Source organism: Aspergillus wentii (genome assembly GCF_001890725.1).
Source record: "Aspergillus wentii DTO 134E9 unplaced genomic scaffold ASPWEscaffold_1, whole genome shotgun sequence".
Classification (NCBI taxonomy): domain Eukaryota; kingdom Fungi; phylum Ascomycota; class Eurotiomycetes; order Eurotiales; family Aspergillaceae; genus Aspergillus; species Aspergillus wentii.
The window spans coordinates 4,019,410-4,042,159 of NW_024467832.1; the positions used below are offsets into that span (position 1 = coordinate 4,019,410).

Sequence of the window (22,750 nt, forward strand, 5' to 3'; positions counted from 1 at the left end):
TGGGATTGTATTTCTGTGCTTGCGAGTGTATCTCTCGGGCTCTTGTTTCCGGCTCAATCTGGGGGTATTTCCGGTGTTTCTGTTCGGGGTCAGGTTGCGAGTCTTTGGCCGAAGCAAGCTTTTTAATTTAGCAACGGGATTGGGCACCAAAAGGGATCGTTTTCATTTCATATCTGGTTTCTGAGTTTTGGGGGCATCGGCTAAGGAACACAGGGGAGCAGCAGGCAAAAACTTGTCAAAAAGAGTTATGGGAGTCTGAATATTCTGAAACTGATGTTTCTAGCATTTCTGTCATGTTATCTGGTTTTTGTTTCTTGTCTATTTTTCATCTCATTTCATTTCATCATTTCTTTTCTTTTTCTTTTTCTCAATTCATCTTCTCCCTTTACATATTCCCTACATCAGGACCTTTTGAATTTGCGGTCTCATTTTGGCATATCGCGAATGCTACGATGTCACGTCTCTGCTATCTATCATTTGATATCCTGTTGGATGCTTCTGTCCAGTGTAAATTCTTAGGGATACTGATTATACCTGTTCTCGGCTGGAGTGGGTAGTACAAGAATCAATTATATCACTGTCTGTACTCCGGACTTGGATACACTGCAAATTAGCTGTTTCACAAGGAGCTATGTTTACAGCTTTCTAGTCTAGATAAAGGATTCGCGTGAACGTCGTGTCATTGCATGAATTATATCAACCACTTCTTTCCCTCGGATAAATTATTCTATATATTATACTCTCCCTAAACTATCTAACTAAACTGCATTCGAATGTCTCTCGTCGGAGTTACTATCTACTCCGGACGCGGTAGCAGCAGCAGTATCTGCAGGAGCGTCAGGGGTGGTATCGATTTTTCTCTTCGCGGTGAAGAGACCCGAGACACCGCGTTCCTGGTTCCGACCGAGCCACGGCTTCCTTGCTTCGCCGAGGACACGACGGCCGAGGTAGTAGATGAGCTGGCCGATGATGATGAGGACAAAAGCGATGGGGTACATCCAGTGAATGGTGTAGTGGAAGACCTCGATACCGATGATGACGCCCCAGAAGTTCATGGTGAGGAGGGAGATGTTGAAGAAGGCGGCGGAGGAGAGACGGAACATGAGCGGGGCCATGCAGTAGAAGAAAGTGAGGAGGAGGGTGTAGCCGGTGAGGTAGCCGCCTACTGTTGAGTTCCAGTGAGCGGTGCGGAAGGAGGCGCGGTCGAAGATGCCAGCTTGGGCGCCGTTGATGATCATGGCGAAGAAGGACATTTGGCCGAGGACTTCGTAGACGGGGCGGGTGCTGACGAAGTATTCCTCGGCTGTGTTGGTGAGGCCGTAGAAGGTTGCGCCGAGGAGGGCGAAGAGGTCGCCTTTCAGTTGGTTGCCGTTGCTGATGTCGCCGCCGTTGGTGCCGGTGATGTGGTCCGATGCGATGAGGAGGCCCATGCCGCCGATGCAGATGAGGATACCGAGGACTTGGGTGATGTGGTATCGGACTTTGAGGAAGAGGAAGGAGACGACGACGACGATGACGATGGCCCAGAAGTTGATTAGTTGGGCGCTGAGGATCGTTGTGTAACGGTAGGCCAGGACGATAAAGTAGTTGCCTTCTACATCGCAGAAGGCGAGAATTATATCTATAGACACTGTCAGATATCGCGATCCAGCTATCCTGAGGGATGCTTACATTTCCAGCCGTCATGAAGGACCAAGCGAAGCCAGCGCTTGAAGCCATATTTGTAAATCGTGTAAGGCGTGAAGATGAGGTTCAACAAAACATAATTGAAGAAGGTCTGGAAGGCTGGGATCGAGGTATCCTCGTTTCCTAGAAGAGTGGTGATAGTGCTGGTACCGGTGTTGGCGATTGCCAGGATTTGTCTGCCATTGACCGTCATTAGTAGGTGAGAGTGATATATACTTTCTAATTGCAACCACTCACCCAAGCAGCAGAGTGATATAGAACTCCTTGGTCGTAAAGTATGCCCAGAACCCCTTCTTCTTATCCACCTGGTCTGCAGCGACTTCTGATCCAGGCGTCTCTTCTGGCGCGTTAGTCGTAACGGCCACCGAAGGGCCCTGCTTGGAATCAGACGAAACAGGTCGACCGCTAGGCTCTGCGGGCGATGCCTGAACAGTGATTTGATCTTTCGTATCAGCCATTGCGGAGGCGATTGACGATGATCTTTCAAATCAAATGCGGGGGTTTGAGAACTGTCAAAGTAGTCAGGGCTGAATGACTGCAGTATGATATGATCCCAGTGGTGGGCATGTCGTCAAGTGGGAGCTTTATGACCCAAACGAGCGCAAAACTCCCGAAGTCGCTCGTCTTTGGTCTTGAACGTATGGCGCTCCGAAGAGAAGAAGACGACAAAGCGAAGATGGAAAAAGAAAAAAGAAAAAACGAAGTCGAGTTCAAAAGCTGCCATGGAAAAGCATTAAAGGAAAAAAAAAAAAAAAGCGGGCGCAACTCGAGACCAAGACGCGCTTTTCCTGATCGGGTGATGTCCGATAATCGATAAGAAGCCGAGGCCTCGTGGGTCTGACTGGCCAATCAGACTGCGAGAAACAGGGATTGAGATGGTTATGTAAGCCATCTGCCGTGAACCCACCGAGCGGAAACGCCCGACTGCCAATCAGAGAGCAGCAAAGCCGGCATCAATTCGTGTTTGAAGATGGAGAATCAACGACGGACGCGACGGCGACGACGGTCAGACCCGATGATCTTTTCGTTTAGATGAGAAGAGTCTGGGAGTAGGAGATGCAGGAGAGCGAGCTAGAGTGATGATCGGGAAATGTTAAGAGGGGGTTATGCAAGGGAGGTCAACCCTGTTCTGCAATTGTGTTCACCTGATGGTGTTGTTTCAAGTAAAGCTTGATTATGATGGTGAAGACTGAAGATTTATGAAAATGAATGAATCCGCAATGAATCTGCCATGAATCAACTAGAGCAGATGATCAGCTGTTGTCATGTTGATAACTAGTGAGATCGATGTTTCATTGTTGTTGAGATCCCCGCATTGATCACATGTATGAGTGCTGCCTCAGGCCACCAGATTAGATTCCGTGAAGTCAAAATGCCGATGACCTCATCGAACTGTAAAGGCTTCTCGAAGACACGATAGAACGCTTCGGGATGTTTTTTGCTGGAAAGGGGTATTCTGGAAGTCTTCCTGGAATGCTGCTTCATGACAGAGCAAGAACTGCAATGGCACTGTTCATAATAGTTGGCATGACACATGGTATAAAGCCATCCTGTAAGATCTGGTTTCGAAATATGTACGTGTAGATTGCATAATGAGATGGTCAAGAAGAGGTAACTTATGATTTGGCATTCTTATTGACAAAGACTGTCATTGGCGATGGCTGTCTAATGAATGCCCGACAGGTATCAGCCTTGTGACTCATGACACTGATACTACACTTACTACCCTTAGTATGCTCACTCTAATAGACTAACTAATACATCGATAGTCTTATTATAAGCATAAAGAATAAGGATAAGAACAAGGGCAGCACAGACGTTCCACGGGTGACTCCGCGGGGCAAACCCAGTTTTGAGTGCTAAAGATAGCGACCCCCGGCAAGGCCCAGAAGCCTAAAACGAACCCCCCGGAGTGGCCGCCGTTTAGGCGCCGGAACCCCTGAAACCGCCTATTTTTACAGGGGCTCTTTTAACTACGGGCGCACGCCAGAACTTACCGCTATTATTCCCGGTTCCCTTTCGCCCCTACATCCCGCTGGTGCAGATCCTGCGTCAGAATCCTTCTCGAAAAGAAGGATGCAGAAGTTATACTATTTCTGACTATTGAGAAGGATCGAACAACTCAGACAGTCGGATTCCCAGACTGTGAATCTTGCTGCTGTAACCCCCTTGGGTCGCGTGTGGACGACGGCTTGCGACACTCACGGAGTAAAAAAAGAAGGGAAAAAAAATAGTTTGGCCAGCGCCGACCGCTGCCGAGGCCGTCAGGTGGCCCGACCCAACTCAGGATCATCAATCATCATCCGCAACAAGCATCATCATCAACCCATCACCACCACCACCATCTCTCCCACCCCCCGTCTTCATCTCATCGTCGCCTATTCCTAATCCGCCATCTCCTGCCCGTCATCCTACCGTGTTTATTTATCGCCTCCCCTTTCGCATTTCCCCCCCTCCCGCCCGCTGTGGATTAAGGCAGCGGCCGACTCTGCCTCTCCGCTAGTTTTCGTGGCTCTCCGCGCGCCGGTTCACTCGTTCCTGAGCTGTCCCGGAGTGACGAGGCGCCACCTTTCCTTTCTACCCGGATCATGGCGCTGGAGGTGCAGCCGCCCAGAGATCGCAAGCGGGTCAAGGTCTACGAGCTGAGGGATAATGACTGGTTTGACAGGGGAACGGGCTTTTGTACTGGACAGATTCTCGATGTAAGAGCCATCCTGGTCGCATTGAGGCCCGGCGCGACATGGTCGGGCGCGAATGTCGCGCCATCTAGGAGAATCGCTTGAAGTGACTAACAAACCACTTTCTTTCTGTCACAGGATGAACCCCGAATATTCGTGGAGTCGGAGGAGGAGCCCAATCGGATGCTCCTGGAGTCGAAAATTACCAAGGATGATGGGTATCAGAAGCAGCAAGGTGCCGTCACCTCCCGTCACTTCGCATCGTTGAGGATGAAAGGGCTTTACTGACGCATTTGCGACGCATCCAGAGACATTGATCGTGTGGACGGAGCCTGAAGGGCCGGACATGGCATTGAGTTTTCAAGAGGCAGAAGGCTGCGCGGTCATTTGGTAGGCATTCTGGTCTAATGCCGATGTTGGTTGGTGCTGGCGGGCTGACAGAAACGTGTTGAAGGGATTTCGTCCATAGTGTTCAGCAACATCTCCTCAGTCTTGCCGGAGCAGGTTGTAATCCTACCCGTTCCCTGATTTTTGCGTGTTCGTTGCTGACCTGGATTTTCCCTTTCCAGACGATGGCTTGTCGGACGACCTCGATAACTACCAGTCGATTATGCTGCCTCCGCCCGAGCTTGGGAATCTTCCGGATATTGAACAGATTATGCGAGCCGCAAGTATGACGCAGGCTGGTCGCGATGCGCTGTCCAAGTTCGTCATTCGCGATGAGTACATCCCCAAATTGTTGCCGCTCGTCACGGTCGCAGAAGACCTCGAAAGCTTGTCCGACCTGCATCGCCTCTGCAATATCATGAAATCCCTCATTCTCTTGAACGATAACACCATCATCGAGACCGTCGTCACGGATTCTGTCATCATCGGGGTCGTTGGGGCACTGGAGTGTGCGTGGTTTTGCCTTATATCTAATTCATATTCGAGCTGTCGCTAATGGGATTGCAGATGATCCCGACTTCCCTACCCACAAAGCCAACCATCGACAGTATCTTTCCGACCAATCTCGTTACAAGGAAGTCGTTCCCATCAAAGATCCCATCATTCGTAGGAAGATCCGATGCACCTGGCGTTTACAATACCTGAAGGATGTGGTTTTGGCTCGGATTTTGGACGACCCGACCTTCTCAGTTCTCAACTCCCTGATTTTCTTCAACCAAGTCGAGATTGTGAACCACATTCAAACGAACGCCCCTTTCTTGAAGGAACTCTTTTCAGTTTTCGACCCGAGGAACACGGACATGAAACGCAAGGATGATGCAGTGCAATTTCTCCACCAATGCGCTGCGATTGCGAAGAATTTGCAGGCACCCGCGCGTGCCAACCTCTTTGCGAACTTCATCGCCCATGGGCTCTTTGCAGTGATTGCCTTCGCTGTCAAGCATCCCAAGCCTGCAATGCGCACAACAGGTATCGATATCCTAGTGGGGCTGCTCGACCACGACCCCATTATGATGCGCGGATATATGCTCAAGGCTGTCAACGAAAAGAAAACGCCCCTTACCGACACACTCATCGACTTGCTTCATGCAGAGACCGATCTTGGCGTCAAAAACCAACTTGCAGATGCTATCAAGGTCTTGCTAGACCCCCAAATTCCCCTACAAGACACAATGGGTCGGGCTGGGCCCGACTACTACGCAAAGTTCCGTTCTTCTAATATGATGTCCGATGCGTTTGTTCAAAATTACTTTGATGAGTCTGCGAGAAGGCTTTTTGTGCCATTGACACAGCTCGAAGACCGTGAGAACCGTATGTTTTCTATAAACCACAAAGCTGCCATGGTTAGACTAACCGATAACGTACAGTCAACGACCTGACGTTCCAAGAAGTCGCTCTGCACTCACATCTTGTCGATATCTTGACATTCTTCGTTCGTCAACATCTTTACAGGACTCGAAACGTCATCCATGATAAATCCCTTTCTCCTCGAATCGCCCAGTTGCTCAGAGTCCCACAAAAACATCTCAAACTTAGTAAGTAGTTCCAATATCTACTCTCCATGGAGCGAATCTAACAATTTCTTTCCTTTCCAGCTGCCCTGAAATTCTTCCGCCAATTGGCCAGCCTCCAAGATACCTTCTATCAAGCATTAATGACTCGTAACAACATTTTCGGCTTAATTCTTGACATTGTGTATGAAACAATGCCACGTGACAACCTTCTCAACTCCGCCTGCCTTGAACTTTTTGACTTTGTCAAGCGCGAAAACATCAAGCCTTTCGTCCTTCATGTGGTGGAGAAGTATCGCGAAAAGCTGCAGGCCATCACTTATGTTGATACATTCCAGACTCTGATTCTCCGCTATGACCAGATGCAGGGCTATGGCGCGGATACGGAATCCGCAATATACTCGCAGGAAGAAGGGACGCCAGCACGAATGCAATCCAACGGACAGCGCTGGCAAGGCGTCAAGGAGATGGATCCTGCGGAAGAAGAATACTTCAACACATCCGATGGTGAAGACGAGGTAGGATCTCTGACGGAGAGCTTTATATTCGGAGAGGAAACTAACCCCCCATCTCAGTGGCACCAAGCCAGCGAACTTGATGTAACTGTGGCTGCTGAAACGCAGAATGGTGTGCCTTCTTCCCCGGCCGCTAAACCTTTGGTGGACTACCCCGATGACGACGAAGACGACGATGCTATGGATACAAAACCCGAGTCCGGAGAAGAACAGAAGCAAGAACAAAAAGAACCTTCAGATCGCGAAGCGTCCGATTCATCGACGGAGTCTCCCACAACCCCAGTATCACAAATAGTCCAGGTTCCTCCGGAGCGGTTGTCAGAGAAACGCCGGCGTGAAGAGGAAGACGAGGATGAGCTAGTCAAATTATCATCTGGACCCAAACGAAGAAGCTCCACGAGCAGTAACTCAGGAAGTGGATTCCTAAGGAGGAAGAAGGGCATGTCTATCGGGTCGTTGTCCTCTGACAAGGGAGCCACTCAGGGCAATACCACAACCAGCGCAGCACCCAAAAGAATCGCCATTAATCTCAGCTCAGCCACTGTCAAGTCCTCCGCACCCGACACTGATTCAACCGGTCCTCCCAACGAAAGCAGCGAAAAGGAGAACCGAAACGATAGTCACGGCGGGGGTGGCGATTGATAAAACAATACCCTCCTTTAGAGCTTATACATGTCGGCTTTTATGTGCGCAACCAGTATACCCTTGCGAGTGCCATCCTTCTCGTTCATCAGACTATCGGCAGTTTCTTTTTCCTATTTGTGTTTTATGACTGCTCGCCTTAGATACCAGATGAAGTGATGGTTGATTAGCTTTTCTTCCTTTCATCTTTTTTTCTTTTTCCTGATTTACATGCATTCATCTTGGCATTTCTAGATATCATGTTCTCCAAGGTCTCTGGCCCATTTGCACTGGGATCTGAAAATTTATCATTCTATTCTTCGCTGTTGCTGTCTTGTTGGGCCCGGTGAGCTTTGGCCGGGTGTCTCGATTGAGCAGGGCTTGTGTTTTATCTCATTATTATCTGGAGTTCTCTGGATGCATGCTTTGACATTTTGTTTTATATGCAGCGGTTCATGGTCTGAACTATCATCTACTTTGGCGAAACGGGGGAGGATTCGGAACTGAAAGATGTGATGTAAATGGGACGTGTGAAGCAGCCTGCATGGGTTTGCAGGCATCTTCAAGTGTCCTTTCCCTGTCTAGGCGATTGACTGGACACTGGGGGAAAGTGACTTGTTTTGTGCTTTCTTTTCTGTTTGTGTCTGGGGCATTTTTTTGAGGATCTCTGGTTCACGGAACGGAGTCGGGCTGGATGAAATGGATTGGAAATGAATCACTGTGCATGGATTGAGCAAAACCTTGAAAAAATCTTTCTATCTATTCACTCTTATGTTCCTCGATGGGCGTGGTGGGATATTTAGCCGTCGAGGAAGTTGATATTTGAATTCTTTGAAATATTGACTGTACAGGGTTGTTCGTACAGCGTTTACGTTTTCATTCCAGGTTCGGGATTCTTTAAATTTATACATAAACAAACTTCAATTGAGTACTTGGAGATCGAAGCTATCCATGCAGGCGTTGATCTCGCATAAATGAAGATCTTTTGATCGACATGATCCTTGGCTACTTACATTTTGTACATGCTTGTTATAGCCAGGGATTCGAGGCTTAATCTGGAGTGCCAATAATGCTGCAACGTTGATATTTGATCATTCTTGCAATTCACTATCAGATAATGATCAAATTGCAATTATATCATATGTAATGAAATATAATCGATCAAGCGAAGAGCGTCAAAATGTAATGAATATTTCATGCGTGATCACCTGATTTCGTCTGCTTATCCCAAACCGAGGCTTTATTTACATCTTCACTTTTCACCGCTGTCAACAACCAATTCTTCATAGTTCAGCTCACCAGCCATACTCCTGATAGCTGTGAATCATCACTAACATAGACTGTTTCTCCCATGCGAAGTCAGTAGATGTTCTGACTGTCCCCGATTCCCATCATCATCTTTAGATCGCGATTTCGTCAATTTGACAACATCAACTCATCCCATTCACTACTTTCTCCCTAATCCATAATACACCATCATGTATCTCCAAGAACCCCAAATAACCCCCAACACCTTCTTCCACATCACCCCCGCCTCCCAACCCAATCAGGCCCCCGTCATCATCTACTTTATATCCGGAAACCCCGGCCTCATCTCCTACTACCACCCATTCCTATCTTTTCTTTCCTCAAAACTCAGCTCCTGGGCCGAGAAGCAGCCAAAATCGCAACAGGACACGACGTTCCAAATCTACGGACGGAATCTGGGTGGTTTTGATATCGGCCCTGAGGGCGAGAATGCTGAAAAGGACGCACCGTATTATGGGCTTGAGGAGCAAATTTGCATTGTCCAGGAACGGTTGGAGGAGCTTGTGCATTCAAAGGATCGGGTTGGTGCAAATCTACCTGGTGGTGCTGTGCCCAAGGTGATTCTTATTGGGCATTCGGTGGGGACGTATATCGCCATGGAGATTATGAGGAGACATCGAGAGAGACGGTCTTCCGGGTTTGATATCGTGGGTGGTGTGTTGTTGTTTCCTACGGTGGTTGATATTGCAAAGTCGCCGTCAGGGCAGAAGTTGACGGTAAGTAAGACCTGATAATTGTCAGAAGTCATTATGAGCTAGGATGGTTGGTTAATGAATTCGCAGAAACTACTCTCCTTCATCCCGAAACTCGCCCTTGTCGTTGGAATCTTAGTTAGAATTCTCACCATGTTCTTGCCTGATTTCATCCTACGAGCCTGTATCAACCTCGTTATGAGTTCTCCTCCCAAAGACGCTGTCGACTCAACCCTAGCTTTTATCAAGAGTAAACGTGGCGTGAGACAAGCATTGTATGTGTTTCCAACCCTTTCCTCCCTGGGCTCACCATAGCTAACAAGACATATCAAGACACATGGCCCGCGACGAAATGACAACCATCTCAGCAGACAAATGGACCGATGATATCTGGGGTATATCGACCAGCAAAGAGCCACCCGCTAAGCTCTTCTTCTACTTTGGTCGGAATGACCATTGGGTTGAGGAGAAGACTAGGGATGAGATTATTGAGGTTCGGGGTAAGGTTAAAGGGGGTCCGACGATGTTTGTTTGTGATGATGGACTGCCGCATGCGTTTTGTCTGAGTGAGTCTTTTCCCCTTCTTCTGTTTATGGGCGATGCTGATAGTGGGTGCAGAGCATAGTGAGGTGATGGCTACTAAGGTAGCGGATATGATCAAGGATATTGTGAGTTGATCTTTATATCAGGGCGTGGAGTAGTTGCCGGGGTAGTGTATAGATTCTATGGATATAATTTACCATTCCACGTCTATGAAGACTTGAGTTAGACGAACAATGTCATAATTCGCTCTTGCCTAGAACCACAATGCAAATTCCGTATCATTCATGATCGTCAATTAAAATACCCGTAAGTCAATCCTCGCAGGTTTAATGACTGTACTAGGAGTAGAAGCCATAGGTATCTCAAGCTGTCGACTACGTCACGCCTCATAAATCCGATGAAAAAAAAAAAAAAAAACAAGTCATCCCGATGAAGAAAAATATCTATGGATATCCCTGTCCACCTTGTCCGTATGCTAGACCTGCCCTCCGAAATAGGTCCCCAAGTACATCCTGTTGCGGTTGTGAGTGCGGCGGCGGCTGCGGCATAGGAATACCCATCGGTGGCGGCGGCTGCCGGTATTCACCCGGTCCCATGTTGTGAGCATGAACACTCCATCCATCATCTTGAGCTCGTTGCTGACCAAACAAATCCTTTAGCGAAACCTGACGGCCCATAGGCACGCTCGATTGAACCTCCTCCAAAGGCGCGGCTGTCGTGGTAGCTGCGGCCGCTGCGACATGCAAACCGTTCTGCTGGGCTGCTTCCAGGCGTTCGCGCGCCAGTTTGAGACTGTGTCCTGCATGTGTAGCGCATTCGCGAATCATCTGGGCATTGATAATACGTGTCTCTGCCGTGGAATTGGGTGGTGGCTCCGAATAGATCCACAGACCGTAAATCCGGATACCCTTACTAGTGTCGGCGTTGTTCCCATTGTTATTATAGTTGTTGATGGTGTTTGGGGTTTCGAGTTCCGGGTTATAATCAGTCTTGAGAATCACATATTCCTCTGTGATCTCGACATTCTCGCCATCGGTCAGGGGGATATCGAAATTGTTGAGGCCGCGCCGGTTGAGCACAAAAGCACTGTATCGTTCCTCACCCAGAGGGCCTTGCGCTAGCTGGCAGACAAACAACGTACCCTCGGTCCCACTCTTCTCCCACTGTCGTGTAGACGGACTGAACAAATAGACGACTGCGTATTGGGCCAGCGACAAAATCGAGTTCACGGAGGGGTTATGACGGCGGAGGACGGCGAGGTTAAGCTCCTCGTTGGAGCGTAAGGGTGGAGGGACAGGCAGCTCCTGCTGCTCCTGCTGTTGCCTTTGCTGCTGCTGTGTATCGGAGAGGTAGTTTGGATAGTCTGATTCATAGTCGGAGACGAAGTTCTGGTGGTTATTATTATGGCGGTGGTTGTTGTTCGGTCGACGAGGTTTCCGGGACGCCATTCTTGTAGAAAATGCCTCAGCTGAGTGAGTGAAAACCGGATACACGAGATGTAATAAAGCACGGGTAGTTTTCGAAGGCGTAGCAGGAGAAAATAAGGAAGCTGAGCTGGAAGAGTGTGGGATGGAGATGTGCAGAAGATGAGGTGCGGCGATGATTTGGAGCTCCGGCAAGAACGTCAGGAAAGCCCAAGCCCCGCGGACTCGTCACAGTCGATTCCTCCATCTCCCGTTCACTGCCGGCTCAGAAACAACCACTTCGACGAGTGAATATATCCTCTTTGCATTTTTTTCCCAAGTCATCTCCAATTGATCTTCTGCTTGGAATCTAGCATACCTAGCGAGAAATCCCGTCTGCCGCTTCCAATTGTCTCCCTCCCTGTCGTCATCCACCAACGCCATCACTGCCAACCCCATCCCAGACGACCAGACCTTTATACGAACCCCGCTTGTTTGCCCCGTGATGCAGGTACTGGCACCTAGTCGTTGAAACCCTCAGCCGTGCTCATCCTTGATCAGCTCGTGATGATTTTGATCGACAGTCGCGCCTGACACCCTGTGCCTCCAGTCCGTTCTGTTGTCTCACACGCAGTTTGAGCGTGGGACACGGCGTTATATATTTAGTGCAGGCTATCATCTAGGAACGATTGACGTCCCCATCATTGATCTGAGAGCACCTTTTCATTATGAATCCCTCAGAGCAGCACGATTCGCAATCGCCGCATATCTCCGGTGAATTTCCTACGGATGAGACTAATGTGCCGCCTGCCCTCGATGCCACATCGCTATCCCTAGCTATTAAGACGAGAAAAGCAGAATACACCCGTCAGAGGTCGATTAGAATCAAGGTCGGAACATGGAATGTTGCTGCCCTTCATGGCACTGAGGAGGACATTGGGAAATGGTTCGTACATCGGGAAGGGATGTGCGAACAGCTTTCTGGGCTCCAGGTTGAGGAAATTCGAGAACAATCTAGAGAGGAAGGGAATATAAAGGTCGAAGAGCCAAAGGCAGTCCAACATGGCCAAGACGGCCCGAGGAAAAGTGAAGATTGTATTCCTCCCAACTTTGAGTCGGAGGAGGTTGGACTCTATGCTCTTGGGCTACAAGAAATCGTGGATGTCTCTTCGCCTGCCGAGGCATTGAGACCCTACGTTGATCCAACACCCTCGAAGCGATGGAAAGCAGCCGTCGAAAATGCTCTGCCTACGGGCTACCAGCTGGTTGCAGATACTCAGCTGGTAGGGCTTCTGCTCTTAATATATGCCGCTCCATCCGTTGCTGAAAGCATATCATCGGTCAGCAGCACCAACGTCGGCACGGGTATGCTTGGGTACATGGGCAACAAAGGAGCCGTGGCAACACGTCTCATTCTCGGTGAGACCACATCCCTGGTCTTTGTCAACTGCCATCTCGCTGCCGGATCGGATAAAACCAGCCTGGAGCGGCGCAATTGGGATGCCTCTCAGATCTTTGGACGGACTAAGTTCGATCCCATCGACCTAGAAAAGGGACTTCGGGATGACCCAACAGAAAATATTGGGCAGGGCGATTTTATCTTCTGGTTTGGTGACCTCAATTACCGGCTCGATGATATACCGGGTGACAGTGTGCGACAAGTTCTTGCTCGTCATACAGAAAACGAGTACGACAAAACACACAAATTAACACGCAAAGACAGTGATGCTTCATTGTCGTCCTCGTCCTCATCCTCGGCGTCGTCCACCAAACGAAAACATAGACACTCTTTGCACCGGCGCCGTAAGTCACAACGGGCTAGTAAGAGTTTTCCTACGGTTTCAGATGAGGATGTAGATCCTCATAATGACCCAGCTTCTCTTCAAACTACCATCTCTTCTTTACTGCCGCACGATCAACTTCGAATGCAGCAGGGAAAAGGGAAAGCTTTCCACGAAGGCTGGCGGGAAGGCGACATCTCATTTTTGCCGACGTACAAGTATGATGTAGGGAGTGTAGCTCGTTTTGACTCGAGCGAGAAGAACCGAGGACCCAGTTGGTGTGACCGGATTCTTTACCGGACACGCCAGGACAAATTGAAACATGAGATACTAGAGAAGGAAGCCGCGGAAGCCAGAAAGAAAGACGAGGAAATGCAAGCACGTGGCTTGGATAAGGCTGTTGCTGATGACAGTGTACTGTTTGATTACGACCCAGAAGTTGATGGCGCGGACAGCGTAGAGGAATATGATCCTGATAAGGATCAACCGAGCGATAAAGCCTCGTCGATTTCACCGCTCGATGTCGATGATCCCGTCCAGCTGGAGTATTATGTGTCGCACCAGGGCATTCTCTCTTCTGATCACAAACCTTTGGATGCAGGGTTCACTTTGACTTTTGACTCTGTGATTCCGCAATTGAAAGCGAAGGTGTATCAAGAGGTTGTTCGGGAATTAGACAAGGCTGAGAATGAGTCCCGGCCGGGCTTGACTGTGGTGGTGGACACTGCGCCTGGCCACCACCATGGCAAAGCAGGAGAAGATCCAAATGCTGTGGATTTCGGTGATGTGCCCTTTGACGTACCTCTTCGTCGATCTTTGACGATTGCGAATACAAGCGGCGTACCTGCAACTTTCGCTATCGAGAAGCCCAACCCAGAAGATAGGTTGGCCCTTGGCACACCATCCTGGATTAACTACGAAATTGACCAACATATTGGTCAAGTAATTGAGAACAAGAAAGACAAGGCATCTTCCCAGGAAATCACTCTGTACCCCGGGGAGCTTGCCAACGTCGTGATCACAGTACATGTTCATGATATCGATCATGTTCGTCGATTCAACTCGGGCGAAGACAAGCCGGAAGAAATCCTGTTACTGCGTGTAACGAGTGGCCGAGATCATTTTATTCCTGTCTCTGGAAGATGGTTGCCCACCTGCTTTGGTCGCAGCGTGGATGACCTTACCCGTATGCCTGAAGCAGGTGCGCGCAGCTTAGCTGCTACGGACACGTCGGGTCCTCCTAAGAGCGACACGGGTGTTCGCATATCTGCTCCGCGAGAGCTGTTTAGGTTGACGGAAGCGATTTCGGAGCTGTCTGAACGTGCTGTTGCAGAATGGAGCATGACAAAAGCCGGGTCTGAGGAAGACGCTTCGCCTCCATGGGTAACAGAGCCCCATGGGATTGAGTGGCCTTTTAAACCGGAAACATGGACTCTGAAAGAACAGGAGGAGCGCTCGCCTTTGCTGGCGTCTGTCCGTGAGGCTTTGGACACCAATGCATCATTGAATTCTATATTCCCACCCGAAGTGCCCTCATTGCATCGTTTGGAGATACTATCTGAGACCCTGCTGGAGTTTCTCCGCTACTTGAGTGACGGTATAGTCACGGCTCCTGTCTGGGAAGGCCTGGACCAGCAGCTCCTCGCGCGGGAAAAGGCCAAAGCACCACCCCTTTCTTGGGAAGAAACCCAAGCCTGGGTATTGGAGAGTCTTGCGTACTCGCCTGCCCATAGCGTTTCGTTTACCTTTGTTACCTTCATGCTTGCTCGCATTGTCAACGAGATAGCTCCTGCATCATCAGCAAGACCACCACAGTCCTCAAGAAAATCCATTGAAGAACCAGCCCCTCTCACTCCCCAACAAACCAACGAAAACCTCCCATCTACACCTCCAACACCGACATCTCGTATCTCCGGAAGCAGCTTGCGACGTCGAGCGCGCACGCTCACCTCGTCCTCGTCTAGCACGCCAGAAATCCCTCAGCCTAACCCTGCTGTGGCCCGGCGGCAAGCAGTGGAAACCGCATTAGCTGGAGTGTTTTCTAAGATTCTCATCTTCAACGGTCCCGGGCCAACCAAGGAGAAAGAGAAACGAGCTCTGGATGAGAGAAAACGGAGCGTCATTGAACCATTCCTGAAAACCTTCGGTGTGGATAGCAATGGGCCTTCTGGTGGAGCTCTATAAATCGACTTTCCCCCTTCTTCTCTGCATCATCATAGACTTGGACACGATTTGTACATCTATCTGATTTCTTCCCTTTCTCATACGCTCCCCTTTTCTCCAAAGATGGTTACCGATTATATATTACTTGTTATGTGCAGGGTTCTTGTTGTCCTCCATCCCTCCAGATTAAACTCCCCGATAGATAATTTGTTGCCTTGATTCTTTATATGCTATAAACGAGCCTATACTGAATGGTTACTTAATCCTGCAATGACTCTGGCTATGCATGTCAGAGACGCAAAAGAATATATTTCAAAATATGATATCTGCACACGGTTCATTTAAGACACTTTTTGGCTATAGTGCTCAATGACCCTTTTCTTGTCCAGATAGAGGAAAGGGTAAAGTCCAGTCCCAACATCCTATTACATACTATACTATGCCATGGTGCAATGACATGCTATACCAATCCGATATCCGAATCCCGGAGCCGAAAACCAAAATGATCCGAAACAAAGAAAGAAAATGACCCAGATGTGCAGTCAATAGAACAATGAAAAGAACAATAGTAAATGCTGAATATCGAATTTGACCCATTCACAATCCCACGGGGATGTTGAATATTCCCCCTTGAAGAAGCAACAAAGGCCCTGAAGCTTTTCGCCAGCCCATCCTTAAATTAATTAATGCCCATCTTCGCTAAATTTGACACAGATGAAAAGAAACGCTACACGTTTTTTAATTACTATATTCCCGAGTCGGTCTTCTGAGGTCTGCAGGGACTTTCTGCACCCGTCGTGATGACTGCGGGTTCCGGGATTGAGATGATTTGCCTTTGCTAGGCTTCATTTCAGATGGTGTATGAAACAACATGCCCTTGAAATAATTCAAAAACCGGGAGGCTGTTCGAACCGGAAAAATTGCCAGAGAAATGAGAATTTGCGTGGGGACCATGAGGAGAGCATAAACCCAGTCCAGCAATATGAATGAAAACCCGCGGCTTCGTTGTGTGCTGGAGCGCTGTGCCGCGGCAGCCAGGGAAATGGCATCTCGCAGTTGAATCTCCAGGTCACGGAGTCTGGAATCTGTTTGGTAGGTGGTGATGGCTGTGCACTTCTCATATCGCCTAACTGCGCGGTTCAAGGCTTCAATCTCAGGGTGTATACTTTTTCGAACTTCGGCGCTCGTTTGAGAGACCAGATTGTCCTGTTCTTGTGATGACTGATTTTGGGTTGATGATTCGGATGAGAACCGCGCTGCGGCAGTTTCGGCGACATGCGCCTCAAGCTCTTCGAGTCGTTTGGTGAGATCGAGTACCTTGCTGGAATCTATCTTGTCGTCTTCGTCAGAAGAAGATGCGACTATCCGTTGCAGATGGAGCGTTCGCGCTTGCACCATTTTAAGGAGATGGGAGAAAGGTCGGATTTCCGATGCCAGCAGAAAAATGGTCAAGTTGTAGTTTGAGACTAGACCTTCTGATGGGCGAGATAAATTGGACCTGACAGCATGCAGGAGCCATGTTCCGATGATGGGGAAAATGAAGCAAGACGCAAGAGCAACCAATTCGTGTATATACAGTTCTTCGCTGGCTGCGCTGGCTGCAGCAGAAACTCGCGGGTGTTCTTTCTTGTCTTCGGTGGACGGGTTGGAATCATCCAGGTTCTCTTGGTTATCACTGTTGCCCAACCCCGACGGGTTGTCGGTTGTGTCACAATACTTGTCTTGCCTGATTTCCTGGGCAGAGCGATACCAATCCCTAACAATGTCAGCTCCATCCAATCTAAAATACAAGGGGCTGTTTTTAACAAAGAGTACTACTACATACCAAGGTAACCTGACAGACCAATTCAAGAAGATGGCCGCTAAGATCAGCAGGGTGATGTCGGTAATGACTGCGCTTCCATTCTTGAAGAAGACACCCGCAATAGCGGGCAACAGAGCAAGGCCGAGGGGTGTTGATTGCCAATATGACTCGTCCTCTGGTAGATCAGCATCGTTACGCTTGACTACACGTGGTAGAAACAAGTCGTCGGTGGAGGACCGAAGTGAATGACGGGCGTCAGACACCGAGTCGGACAAGGTGGAGTTGCGACGCAGATTCTCTATGTTTGACCCTTCTGCAAGAGTCGCGGCACGAGCCGGACCACGATGGCGGAGACTTGCAGGGCTGGAAGGATTGCTAGGGACGTGCGCTTGAGGTGAAACCGAGAGCCGGGATTGTTCTGACATGATAAAGGTATGCTACAAAGGATTCAGGGAGAAGACGGAGTTAAGAAAGGGGCGGCCTGTCAGTTGCTGTCAGAGATGGCAGCAAGAAGAAAGAAGCAGCGCGAACAACACCATGCGAGCTCAGCTGAAAACTTAGTAATCTCGACCTGACGAACACCCGATCAATCGCTAATCGTCAAGGGCCAGATTGAGTTGCGTCGTCGATTAAGGGAGATTAGTGATTGGCGTGGAATGCGGAGGAAATAGTAATGCCAACACAGCGGGGAGAGTATGACGACATGGGCGCGCGGAGATGTCGCGGAAGGCTGTGATCTTCCAAGAATTCTAGCAACGTCATTGCAACGTTGGAAGGAACTCAGGTCCGGTAGAATTGAAAGCCTGTGGCTGTGATGGATGGCTTTTTTCCGTTCATGGCGTACAAGCATGGCTGATGTTGGGTGTCTTCTGCCTGGTGTCTGCGTCCTCGTCATCCCATCCGCGGCCATGCTGATTTCGACGAGCCCTGGTTTCACGAGCAGCTAACATTAGATCGTATCGAGGAAACCATTCGTTGACTGGATTTCTTTTTCGAGTGTCATCTTTGAAATGGAATGTTTATCTGCGTCCACGACACATTGTCAGCGCCAGTCATTGTGCAACTCAACAGACAAGGTGCACTCACAGCCGGACAACTATTTTTGCTTCAAGTTTTAAGCCAAGTGCAAGACGGTTGAATTAATCATAATTTGCTCTAGATCTCTTTGGAAACCATCCATATTGAGGTCATCCAGCCTATCACAAACCGGAAGATGATTCGACAAAGCAAACCAAACTTCTGCGATCATGAGGGACTTTAAACGTCCCGTGGAACAGCCGGAGGTTTCACAAAGAACCCAGCCAGTGGGGAAGAGTAAGGACAGTAGCAGAGAAAGAAAGATGATGCAGACGACGGAGGAGGCAGAGGGGGGTCAATCGGTTGCGTTGGCGATGCGGACGGAGAGGCCTATTGACACCCCAAAGCGGTTTGGCCTGCCGAGTGAAGACTGCCTCAACCCCCGCGACTGACGAAAATCCTTCTATTCTCATCTCTTCCGTCTGCGCCTTGTCTCTTCACCGTCTCTTTATTCAGGATTGTCTACCCGTCAATGGGCAGGTTCTGGGTCTATGGCCCGTGTGGATCTATCGGAAACATGCCCTCCATGCAGGAGTATACTTAGCGAGTACTGTTCCCATGGAATATCCTGCTTCGATGCTTCTCGATCCCTTCAGGTTGCCGATTTATTGACTTTTCTTTTCTTATTATGAAAGCCCAAAGAGCCTCTGGAAATGAGTGTCTCAATTGAATTCAAGTGAAGGGCTCGTCTCTTCCGACTCAGGGCTGTTGATTCTCAATTGATATTCTCTCCCAATAGGACACCACGACAGTGTCTGTTTCTCTTCCCCTTGGGTGTCTATCAATATTCATGTCTCCTGATCCTCTCTTCTTCTCTTCTTAAAGAGTGATGTTGATTCATTGCTCCTGGCTTCTTCAACATTTCGTTCGTGATATCCACTGGCGGCAAAGAAACAACATCTCTTACTCTATACTATCATACTCTTAACACCTCTCTCATGACAAACTACTCTGGATATATGGATATGGATCCAACGAAACAACACTATCCGCTGGCGGTGGCTGTACCGTTTCTGGCCATCCTATCCATCCTTATTAGCATCACTCCGTTGGTCTTGCACGTTAAAAACCGCAACTTCCCTTCAGCCTACCTCGTGTGCTGGTTTATGATGCTCAACATCTTCAATGCCACCAATGCTTTCATCTGGCCAACCGACGATGTTGACTCGTGGTGGGACGGCGTGGGCCTGTGCGATATTGAAGTCAAGCTCATGATTGCTAGCTACATCGCTGTGCCTGGGGCTTTGGTGTGTATCTTCCGCAGCTTGGCATACGTGCTAGACACCAGGCGAGCAATGCTGGTTCCAAGCAAGTCGCAGCGCTGGCGCGGTCGTCTCATGGATTTTCTCTTCTGTGTGTTCGTCCCGAGTATCGCAATGATCACGCATATCGTCTATCAAAAGAGTCGATACTATATCTTCGCCATCTCCGGCTGTGTGAACAACTTTGACGAAAGCTGGGTGAGCTTAGTACTATCGTTCATCTGGCCTCCCGTTATTTGTTTGATAGCTGCCTATTACTGCGGTGTGATGCCAAAATTATCCCCTTGTTTAGATTCTGTCACTGACCACAGCCTCCCTAGGTCTCGTACTACTCCGTCTTCACAAATATCGGAGCCAGTTTGGAGACATACTCAGTGCCTCCAGCAGCAACTTGAGCAAGTCCAGGTTCATCCGCCTCTTCCTCGTCTCCTTCGTCATGCTTCTGTGCATCCTTCCGGTTCAGGCCTTCGTTCTCTACCAAAACGTTATGCTTTCGCTTCCCTGGCATCCTTATTCATGGAGCAGCTTTCACGGGCCAGGGTGGGGAACCATAATCAAGGTGCCTACAAAAGGCGATGTCTTCTTTGACCGCTGGGTACCGATAGGCTCGAGCTTCTTGGGCTTCATCTTCTTCGGATTCGGCAGAGATGCTATCAAGATGTACCGTTCAATCTTGTACCATCTGGGCTTTGGCCATTGCTTCCCCAACATTTCCCCTCAGCACACGTCTCCCCCTTCGGCTAGCCCTGCAGGATCTGTTGGAAGCCGGGCCAAGCTTATTCATAGAAGGTTTTCATCCGTGGCTAGGTAATACTTCACTCCCCTTTACACTCCTAAAATGATACACATTATCTAATCTACCACAGAGCCTACCTGGGCAGCAACGACCCAACAAGCTCCAACAGATCAGGCTACGACGACCTCGAAAAAGGCGTGCCCTTTTCACAGAGACACAACAAGCGTCCAGCAAAGACTTCATTCTGGTCATTCCTGCGAAACCCACTTTCTCCTTCCCGTCAAGAAATGATATCCATGCCTCAACTCTCTGCTAATACGAATATCATTTCCGCCAACGCTTGGGCCGGTACGAGCCAGAGCCGCTGCAGTAGTGATTTCACTATTACTTCTGCACCGTCTCCGACAAGCAAGGAGTTCATTCGGGTCAAGCAGGTGATTAGCCAGCAGAGTGAAATGCAAGTATGATTGCGGAATATTTTTTGCAGGATTTGGAATATTAGTATAATATTGGGCTTCTTTTATCTACAGATAGATGAGTCCTTGGACTCTCGTCTGATATTGTCAGTCTCAGATATTTTGTTCGTTATAATTTTAATAATATTGAGTCTATTCATGGCCTTATACCTGACAGCTGAACAAACAATCCCAAGCACTATCCACGTAATAGTCTTTATCCAAGCATATAAGTATCGAGCCTGATGACTAGAAAATCGACACCGTGACGCCAAATGCCATTGCCAATGCCCAACAGATCTCTCTTTGCCTTTAGAACGGCCCAATTCCCCCGAAAATAAAATTTAGATAAAAATAATTGAGTGGGAAAATGTATTCAAGGGTATACTTGTACAGTACAATACATGACAAGAAATAGCAGGGTGATAAACAACTCCTTCGAGTCTAACACCAAACAGTCGATATCAATCAAACAACAATCCATTAGTTAACATTATAGTGTTTGTTCCGTCCTTGTTATCTATTGCTCGGAGTTGTTGCCGTCCGGGTTGAAGGGACGCTTGAGGACCTCGATGCTGCCTATAGTTGAAATACCGATTAGCTTCTGGTTGATCCATAATGGGGAAGGAAAGGTAGGTAGGTAGGTAGGTAGCTTACGCTGAACGATGTTCAGAGCCGAGTTCCTCTTGCCGTCTGCATCTTCCCACTGGCGAATGCTAGCGTCACCTTCAAGGTAGACGAGGGTTCTGTGGTGTACATGTTAGCCAGCCCATCATATATGCTGGATATATCCCGAGAATATATAATAAAACATACCCCTTCGGCAAGTTGAGAAGGAAGTCCCGCTGGGCCCCCTCAGGCTGGAAGCTCGCAATGCGGAAAAAGCTAGCCGGCTTGTTATCCCGGCCAGGCTGGGTGGAAGCAACGGAGTATTTGATGATCTCCTGACCGGACGAGGTAGCCTGCAGCTCGGGGTCGTTGGCAAGACGGCCAGTGATGATCATACGGGCGACAGAGCGCGAGGAGGAAGAGCTGAAGGTGCGCGCGGAGAGGCCGGAGGCGGAGGTAGCACGCAGCATAGGGCGGAGGGTGGAGGTGAAGGAGGCCATTTTGATTTAGGTGGGTGGAATTGGTCTTGGGTAGATGATTAGATGGGAGTGTGAGTATTGGGGATAGGAAATGTGTTGAGTTCTGAAGCTATTGCAATGATGGTGGTGGTCGTAGAGACGCGCGGGGATCACATGACTGGCATCACGGGCAGAATAACAATGACGATTTCGGACTTATCGATAACAATGTCATTTGTTCTGTGCAACATAGGATGGTTTTGTTTTAAATGATTTGGTAAAAATATATCTATGATTTAATTTATTCTCGACACTCTACATGGTAAGTTGCAAAAAAAGTTGCCAAAAAAGAAACTGACAAGAGCGAGATTCGAACTCGCGCCCCTTTCGAGACCAGAAGACTCTCTTTGCTATGCAAGAGAAGGGTTGCCTAGTAGGCTTCCTTGAGTCTGGCGCCTTGGACCGCTCGGCCATCTTGCCATTGGATGTTAAACTGCTCATTCTTTTGTTACAGGAATTTGAGCAAGTTGATTTCAAAGATTCATCCTAGATCATGATAGATCCACCATTTTGAATCCAATTCGTCCTTTTATGTTATTTCCTTATTGGATTTAATGAAAATTTATCGCTATTATAGCTAGCTCTGCATAGGCTGACTTTGCTTGGCTTTTCTGCCACCCAAATTCGGTCTCTTTGGCACAGTGAATATCACACCAACACCTTTCTGTCTCCTATTTCCTAGACAGTGACATTTAACTTATCAAATCAGGGCTTGCATAGCGATTCTAGAGAAATAATCCTCCAGGGCTTCCAATGCCTGAGCCAGGTCGACATATCGTCGTATATGTCGAGAGGTTTAGCTAGTGATATTCTAGATCAAACTATGACGCAGTTACCAAGACACTTTGAGCTTCAGTACGACCTCTGGCAATACTTGGTGTCTTCTACTAAGCTATATGAAAATCAATTCTTTTCTTGGAGAGTATCGAGACTCGCGAAAG

At 48.6% G+C, this 22,750-nt stretch overlaps 8 protein-coding genes and 1 non-coding gene across 9 annotated transcripts; 4 read left to right on the forward strand and 5 right to left on the reverse strand.

The window, feature by feature from the left end:
• Positions 1 to 758: 758 nt before the first annotated feature.
• ASPWEDRAFT_167552 (DUF914 domain membrane protein) lies at positions 759 to 2,144 on the reverse strand (the record flags this gene model as incomplete). The annotated part of the gene is made up of 3 exons (XM_040830160.1): positions 759 to 1,621; positions 1,672 to 1,862; positions 1,924 to 2,144. 3 exons carry the CDS (start codon positions 2,142 to 2,144, stop codon positions 759 to 761), a joined length of 1,275 nt encoding a protein of 424 aa, XP_040695213.1.
• A 2,130-nt stretch (positions 2,145 to 4,274) lies between these two features.
• Positions 4,275 to 7,479, forward strand: ASPWEDRAFT_102011 (SMEK family protein; the record flags this gene model as incomplete). Its single annotated transcript, XM_040827438.1, has 8 exons — positions 4,275 to 4,388; positions 4,503 to 4,599; positions 4,673 to 4,754; positions 4,819 to 4,868; positions 4,934 to 5,260; positions 5,319 to 6,122; positions 6,179 to 6,346; positions 6,407 to 7,479. 8 exons carry the CDS (start codon positions 4,275 to 4,277, stop codon positions 7,477 to 7,479), a joined length of 2,715 nt encoding a protein of 904 aa, XP_040695214.1.
• Positions 7,480 to 8,936: 1,457 nt separating this feature from the next.
• ASPWEDRAFT_99651 (bifunctional triacylglycerol lipase/ester hydrolase) lies at positions 8,937 to 10,135 on the forward strand (the record flags this gene model as incomplete). The annotated part of the gene is made up of 4 exons (XM_040839680.1): positions 8,937 to 9,482; positions 9,549 to 9,733; positions 9,792 to 10,024; positions 10,077 to 10,135. The coding sequence occupies 4 exons, from the start codon at positions 8,937 to 8,939 to the stop codon at positions 10,133 to 10,135; spliced, it is 1,023 nt and encodes a 340-aa protein (XP_040695215.1).
• A 321-nt stretch (positions 10,136 to 10,456) lies between these two features.
• On the reverse strand, positions 10,457 to 11,449 carry ASPWEDRAFT_96890 (Dcp1 family protein; the record flags this gene model as incomplete). Its single annotated transcript, XM_040839618.1, has 1 exon — positions 10,457 to 11,449. A coding segment is annotated over one exon (993 nt), but the record flags the coding sequence as incomplete, so codon positions are not given.
• A 217-nt stretch (positions 11,450 to 11,666) lies between these two features.
• ASPWEDRAFT_35108 (phosphatase family protein) lies at positions 11,667 to 15,768 on the forward strand. Its single transcript, XM_040834153.1, has one exon. It carries the CDS (start codon positions 12,133 to 12,135, stop codon positions 15,367 to 15,369), a length of 3,237 nt encoding a protein of 1,078 aa, XP_040695217.1. The 5' UTR covers positions 11,667 to 12,132; the 3' UTR covers positions 15,370 to 15,768.
• Positions 15,769 to 16,086: 318 nt separating this feature from the next.
• Positions 16,087 to 17,577, reverse strand: ASPWEDRAFT_23621 (uncharacterized protein; the record flags this gene model as incomplete). The annotated part of the gene is made up of 2 exons (XM_040832509.1): positions 16,087 to 17,104; positions 17,174 to 17,577. 2 exons carry the CDS (start codon positions 17,575 to 17,577, stop codon positions 16,087 to 16,089), a joined length of 1,422 nt encoding a protein of 473 aa, XP_040695218.1.
• Positions 17,578 to 19,194: 1,617 nt separating this feature from the next.
• ASPWEDRAFT_147264 (pheromone receptor) lies at positions 19,195 to 20,738 on the forward strand (the record flags this gene model as incomplete). Its single annotated transcript, XM_040829522.1, has 3 exons — positions 19,195 to 19,753; positions 19,812 to 20,298; positions 20,358 to 20,738. 3 exons carry the CDS (start codon positions 19,195 to 19,197, stop codon positions 20,692 to 20,694), a joined length of 1,383 nt encoding a protein of 460 aa, XP_040695219.1. The 3' UTR covers positions 20,695 to 20,738.
• A 53-nt stretch (positions 20,739 to 20,791) lies between these two features.
• On the reverse strand, positions 20,792 to 22,217 carry ASPWEDRAFT_35111 (single-stranded DNA-binding protein). Its single transcript, XM_040834154.1, has 3 exons — positions 21,499 to 22,217; positions 21,340 to 21,428; positions 20,792 to 21,261 (listed from the first exon to the last, which is right to left on the reverse strand). Exons 1-3 carry the CDS (start codon positions 21,789 to 21,791, stop codon positions 21,203 to 21,205), a joined length of 441 nt encoding a protein of 146 aa, XP_040695220.1. The 5' UTR covers positions 21,792 to 22,217; the 3' UTR covers positions 20,792 to 21,202.
• Positions 22,105 to 22,229, reverse strand: ASPWEDRAFT_t21. Its single transcript has one exon. It is a non-coding gene; the product is annotated as a tRNA-Leu (tRNA).
• Positions 22,230 to 22,750: the final 521 nt, after the last annotated feature.

Coding starts and splice junctions, on each gene's coding strand:
- ASPWEDRAFT_35108 (XM_040834153.1), top strand. CDS start 12,133: ATGAATCCCTCAGAGCAGCACGATTCGCAATCGCCGCATATCTCCGGT.
- ASPWEDRAFT_35111 (XM_040834154.1), bottom strand. CDS start 21,791: ATGGCCTCCTTCACCTCCACCCTCCGCCCTATGCTGCGTGCTACCTCC. Junction 21,429..21,498: donor CTTCTCAACTTGCCGAAGGG/GTATGTTTTATT, acceptor TGTACACCACAG/AACCCTCGTCTACCTTGAAG. Junction 21,262..21,339: donor GGCTCTGAACATCGTTCAGC/GTAAGCTACCTA, acceptor TTTCAACTATAG/GCAGCATCGAGGTCCTCAAG.